Source organism: Triticum dicoccoides, chromosome 5B (genome assembly GCF_002162155.2).
Source record: "Triticum dicoccoides isolate Atlit2015 ecotype Zavitan chromosome 5B, WEW_v2.0, whole genome shotgun sequence".
NCBI lineage: Eukaryota > Viridiplantae > Streptophyta > Magnoliopsida > Poales > Poaceae > Triticum > Triticum dicoccoides.
In genome coordinates this window covers 347287312-347293447 of record NC_041389.1, presented here as the reverse complement: position 1 = coordinate 347293447, position 6136 = coordinate 347287312, and the positions used below count along the sequence as shown (strand labels likewise).

Here is a 6136-nt window from a genome sequence, read left to right as displayed (position 1 = left end):
TTTACCATATCAGTTTCTAATACACTCATATGGGACACATTTGCTCTTTCTCAGCATGATTTACAAGTTATAACTGTCGAAGTTTCTAATATTGGTGCAGGTTTGCTGCATCTGCCTTACTAAGTATGGAGATGACGATGAGCTCCGCGAGCTTCCTTGCAACCATTTGTTTCATGTGCAATGTGTCGATAAATGGCTCAAGATAAATGCAGTATGCCCACTCTGCAAGACAGAGATTGGAGGCGTGGTTCGATCATTCTTTGGATTGCCCTTTGGCCGCCGCCGTGTTGATAGGATGGCAGGAAGAGGTGTAGCTAGCTCAAGATTTAGTGTATAGAACACGTCCCTTTGCTCTGATATATGCTTGCTTTGTTGTTTGTTGTATGCCTAGTGTTGCTCATGGGATTCAGTGTGCTGATTCTCAAGAAAAGCAGTAAACTGCTTTCTGTCGGGCTGTTACGCTTGGTTCACCAAACAGATGACAGCAAGTGGAGACCTGATGCTTGTAATGGCATGTTTGTGGTATAGTGGAGGTGATGTTATATTCCGGTTTATCATTTGACGTCGAGCTTGTAAATAAAGAGACAAAGTTCACTTCTGAGCGCAGGGAAGGATGATATATTTCGTCGAAGGAAGAATGATAACTTCGAGGGCATTCTGTTGTGTGCTATCATTGTGCTTGGTATTTGTTTAATAGCCAGTACTGTGAGTTTCTCTTGGTTGGCACCATGCACCAAATAGGCAGCACCAATCTAACGTTTTTGTTGCTTTGGGGATGCTATATTTGCTACTCCCCCTGATCCAAGATGAACTAAAATCATGACACTTATTTTGGATCGGAGGGTGTACAATGTTTTCTTTCCTACAAACCTATTGTTGCTCATGCATTTGAGAAATTGATGGAGACAAGTTTCCGTAAGAACATATACATTTGCTTCAGGCAAAATGATGTGTTTGTCATGTATGAGCAGAAGTTGAATAACCGAAAACCTATGTGAAAGCAGCGGTGAAAAAGATGCTAGAGGCCTGGAGGGAGAGGTATGGAATCAGCATGCCCTTGGTGCAAAGAATTTTTTGTAGGATTCCGATCCACTCGGAATTTTTGAATCCATTTATTTCAAAGAAATAAATTCTCCAAAAGTTGGGTGGAATGTTTTTCTACACTATGGCTTCTTTGGTTCAAACGAATTTTAAATCAATTTTGTAGGATTCCAACACACAGGAGGTTTTTCTAGAGTCCATTTGATTCAAAGGAGTGACCTCTCCAAAATTCGTCTTAACTGTTCTCCAACACCACGATTCCATAGAATTTCTAGCAAGTTTAGGTGTCATATCTCAATAGAAAGTTTATGTGTTTTTCCTGGTTCATGTACGATTCCAAATGTCAGCATATCCATTCCTACATTTTTCATGTTCCTATGTTCTTCAGATCCTGCGAAGCGCAGAAGGTTCTACAATTCCATCAGATTGACTGGAAAATCCACTTATATCTTGACAAGCATGACATGCACTCAATATCTATATAAAATTCTCATGGTTTTTCCCGTGACGCAACCAAACAACTTCCGCTACCGATTCTAGTGTTTTCATTCTCAGGATTCCAAATGTCATGATACCATATTCTCATATTTTTCATATTACGATGTTTTTAAAACCCTAGTGGCCCTCAGTTTCTGGCACCATTCTCACATTATTTTAACAGCCTCTTTTTTTTTTTTTGAAAAAATCTCCAGATGATGTAAGGTAAGCATGTTTAGGAGGCAGAAGCTAACATTTTAGATAGTCAAAGCCATCGTTCAGCAAGCACAAAGCAGGTGGCGACTTACAGCTGCCCCTCCCATGCGTGTGTGCATGTACTGGGTGGCATGTTGCATATGGCCGGCAGCTGCAAATATGCTCACAATAATTCAAGGCCGGAATGTCTGCAGTCCACACCAGAGAACAACCCCCCTATTCCAGCTGTTGTCATTGCGGTTAGCTCGTTTTCCCTGATGACTGATTAGTTTAAGAAACATGAGAGATGTCTATGCAGGGAAACTTTTTGTCTGATGCGAAGACGTCGATGTCGTGGAGAAGTTTCACGGAATGTTGGCATCCTCCTGCTGGCCTAGCTTTGGAAATCCCTCGTGCAGGGTGGGTGGCAGCTCGCCAGGCCAGGACCGAATATTTCCCTCTCGTGATCTCGTCTATTTCCAAAGATACCAGGGGCTGTGTACTCTGGCAGACTGGTGGCCACAATGTGGCTTACACCAGCGGCGTTTTCCTGATGACTGGTTACTTCATTTAATTATTATAATGTTGTATGGTTTATTTTGAGTGTTCGAGATTTTATTATTTTTTAAAAGACAAAAATATACTCTCACTGTAAAGAAATATAAGACGCTCTTATATTTCTGTACGAGAGGGAGTATATATTAAGTAGCACAAACCCGCACATAAAAACTCTTAATTGAAATTGAAAGATACACCAAGTCCTTGGGGTCAAAGTCTTCTTCGGCCTCGTGATGTGTGTCATGAACAAAGCTCTTAGTTGCCTTTAGATGCGACTATATGGGGTATATATGAGAGGCAATACATAAAAGTTTTTCAAGGACAAGTAAACGAGTTATACTTGTACGCATCGACGTCAACACAGCGCCCCACACCATTTGTACTACGGTTAGTCCAACACGGTACTAGAATTTAGAAGTGTTGAACTCACCCTCTTGTACTTGCCGAAGATACAATGCTCACGAAATTCCAATTTTCCAGTTTCATATCCATCAAGAAGACCTTTCTTAGTTAACTCTGCCAAACCAAGTTCATATGCCCAAGGCTAGCAACATAACAATCAGATTCTTTAAAATAAACGGAGTAGCATTACCTGAAATGGTAGAACTCGAAGGTAGTAAAGACCATTGGTCAAACTTAAGTCACCTTTCATCACAATAAGAGAACCTTTGGTCTATCTCCACTTGAATACTTGTACCGTTTTGCATGAAGGGCGCTCACAAAGAGAAGACCTCTCTTCATCTTCGGGATATATCAAAAATCTGTCAAAGTTCTGATTGTGCCATCAAACATCTTGATTTGAAAGGAACATATGCCTTCAATCATGCATGGTGAATTATCAAAACCTAAAACGGAACCAGTATCAGTAGTAGTAGAATCAAAAGTAGTAAATCAATCTCTATGCGAGCACATATGAAAAGTAAATGCAGTGTCAAGTACCCAATCATCATTGGTCTCAACACATCCAGCAATAACAATAAGAGCATCATCGGAACTATCATCACCAGCAACATTAGCAGAATTTTCACCTTCTTTGTTACCTTTCGGCTTGTATGTGCCATTCCTCTTTTCTTTGTTCTGCAACTTGAAACACTAAGAGATGTCATGCACGTCTTGCAATATTGTTTTTACCCTGGATTGCGATTGGCCCCTGTAGCCATTCTTACTTTTTCCTTTGTTTCCATTATGCGAGTTCTTCTATTTGGTCCTGCCACGAACATATAATCCCCCGGCTTGGGATAAACTTGAACCATCATGAGGTACCACTAGTTTCATCTTATCCTCAGAGTTCAAAGCTTCATAAACTTCATTAAGCATGAGAGTATCACGACTGTGCAATATGGTGTCTCTAAAATTGGTATAAGAACTTGACAGTGAACATAGTAACATTAAAGTCGTATCTTTCTCATCATACTTAACATCCATTGCAGCTAGATCGGATATAATCTCTTTAAATTCTAAAATATGATTCAAAACATTACCTCCCTCGAGTAACCTGTGCAGGAATAATTTTTTGCTTCAGATGCATCTTGCTAGTGAGATCTTTTGTCATGCCAATCCCTTCTAGCTTTACCATAGAGCAGTGGTTGTTTTCTCGCTCAAAACTTCCTGCAAAATATTATTATGCAAATGGAGTTGAATTTGTGACAAAGCCTTACAGTCATTTCTTTTCTCCCCATCGGTCCAATCTTGAATTCTATTTTTCCGCTACCGTACTAAACCTTCATGTAATTGGTGTTCAGAATAGCGTTTCCTATCCTCCCTACTCCTAACCACCTCATTGATCGAACTCCAAGATCTAAGGTACCTGCAGGGTCGAAGAACAAGGAAGAGACAAGAGATAACTCCACCAATTGGAGACATACATGCCGTTCATTATTCAAAGTCATTACATCGATACCTCATACAAATACATAGGGTTGCAAGGCTAGGACTCAACCCATTGCCTTACCGAATTACTCATACATGACGATCGGATCGCAAGAAGAAATCATCGGAGAAGACATAAAGATGAATGCTTTATTGATACACAAGCGGTGGTGGTTCACTGGTAAAGGCAGGCAAGCCCGTCTCCTTGTAGGGCTTGGGGAGATCCGGGGCGTAAAACCAGTCTCACTGCCACGACTCTGTCATTCATGACATCGGAAGGTCAAAGTACCATGAGCTCAGGTGAGGTTGAGTAACTACTCTATCACAATCCGATATCTTGTTGTTCTCCTTACGCGGTTTTGCTTAGAAGAAATAACGCCCGAGGCCAAAATGTAGGGTTGTTCCAAGAAAGCACTCACATAGAGTGATGACGCATGCAAGATGTAGAAGCCCGTTTGATGTGACATGGTGGAGTTGGAAGCCATAGTAGGTAAGGATCCCCCGAACGAAGCGAGTAGCGGGAGAGATCGCTACAGATGATGGATGTATGGGCAACCAGGTTCCAGTTCAAAGGCCTCAGAATCTTGTCCGACGGTTGCGCGACAAGCCATGAGAGATTGCATCGCTCAGGAAGGAATCCCTAGGTAACTAAACCTTGCGAATGATTGAAGGTGGTTGTGGAAGGCCAGCTCCCCGGTCCCCTGGATAGAACAACCACCTCGTTTGGAAGATGCTGGAGACTTGCAGATTTATCCACCGAGGCGTTCCCACGACCGACTGCCACACCACTTCCGCTCCTCATGGCCGCTCCGGATTTGTTCTCTTCCACTGATGGTGACAGATCATAAGATGGAGATGCTCTATTTGTGCTTACCTCCCTCGGTTTATAAAGGCATGGGTGGGAAGCAAAGTGGCAGCATGACTCCCGAAGACTACACCGGACGAGGAGCAACACGTGGACTGTTGGCTCACAGGAAAGGCGCAAACCTATCACTGTCACACAGTTTGGACTTGGGCCCTAAGCAAAGAGTCTTTTCAACAACCCATGGCAAAGCACGGCCTGGTCCAACTGTAGGGCTCTAGCCTCGGCCTTTATCTGGCCCAGGGATGTTTTCAGAAGGCACAGGAACAAGGGTCCCATGACCTCAAGCCCGGATGCGACAAGAGCTGTAGACCCCTGGCTATAAGCACACGAGCTCGCTGGGCACCACACGAGGCATGAAGATTCTAAGCATCGGATCAGGAAGTCACGCACCCGTCAAAGCCCCGGGTATGCTTGAAGCCGAGCACACACGAATTTTTAAGAGGTCAAGGGGAGCCTGCCTGGGTTCTTGTTCTCGAAGATCAACGCGCTCTAACTCCAGACACGCTCACGGGCTACTGATGATGCAATACAACAGGGGTGGGTGCTTGGTATGTCCACCAAGGGGCTCACCAAGGGGCTCGTACGACCTGGAGGGAGCCCCACAATAGGAGGGAGCTGATACGTCCATTTTGCATCATGTTTTCCTACTATTATTTATAATGTTTTTATGCATAATAATGCTTTTTGGAGTATTTCTAATGCCTTTTCTCTCATAATATGCAAGGTTTACATAAAGAGGGAGAATGACGGCAGCTAGAATTCTGGACCTGAAAAAGCTACGCGAGAGTTACCTATTCTACACATCTCCAAATGAGCTAAAAATTTACAGAGAATTGTCTCGCAATATATGAACAATATTGGAGCAAATAACTACCAGAGGGGGCCCACCAAGTGGGCAAAACCCACCTGGGCATGCCAGGGATCCCAGGCGCGCCCTGGTGGATTGTGCCCTCCTCGGCCCACCTCTGGTGCCCCTCTTCTGATATATAAGTCTTTTACCTAGAAAAAAAATAAGGGGAGGACTTTCGGGATGAAAAGCCGCTGTCTCGAGGCGGAACTTGGGCGGGAGCACTTTTGCCCACCGGCGGAGCGATTCCACCAGGGGAACTTCCCTCCCGGAGGGGGAAATCA

The 6136-nt window shown here is 43.6% G+C and overlaps 1 protein-coding gene across 2 annotated transcripts in view; it reads left to right on the top strand.

The window, feature by feature from the left end:
* The window catches only part of LOC119308839 (E3 ubiquitin-protein ligase At1g63170-like), a 5610-nt gene extending 4937 nt beyond the window's left edge, over positions 1-673 (top strand). For both annotated transcript variants that reach the window (XM_037585001.1, XM_037585002.1), the window contains exon 5: positions 101-673. In XM_037585001.1, coding sequence (XP_037440898.1) covers positions 101-337 — 237 coding nt within the window. In that variant the 3' untranslated portion in view covers positions 338-673. The remainder of the gene's footprint in view (positions 1-100) is intronic.
* The last annotated feature ends 5463 nt before the right edge of the window (positions 674-6136 follow it).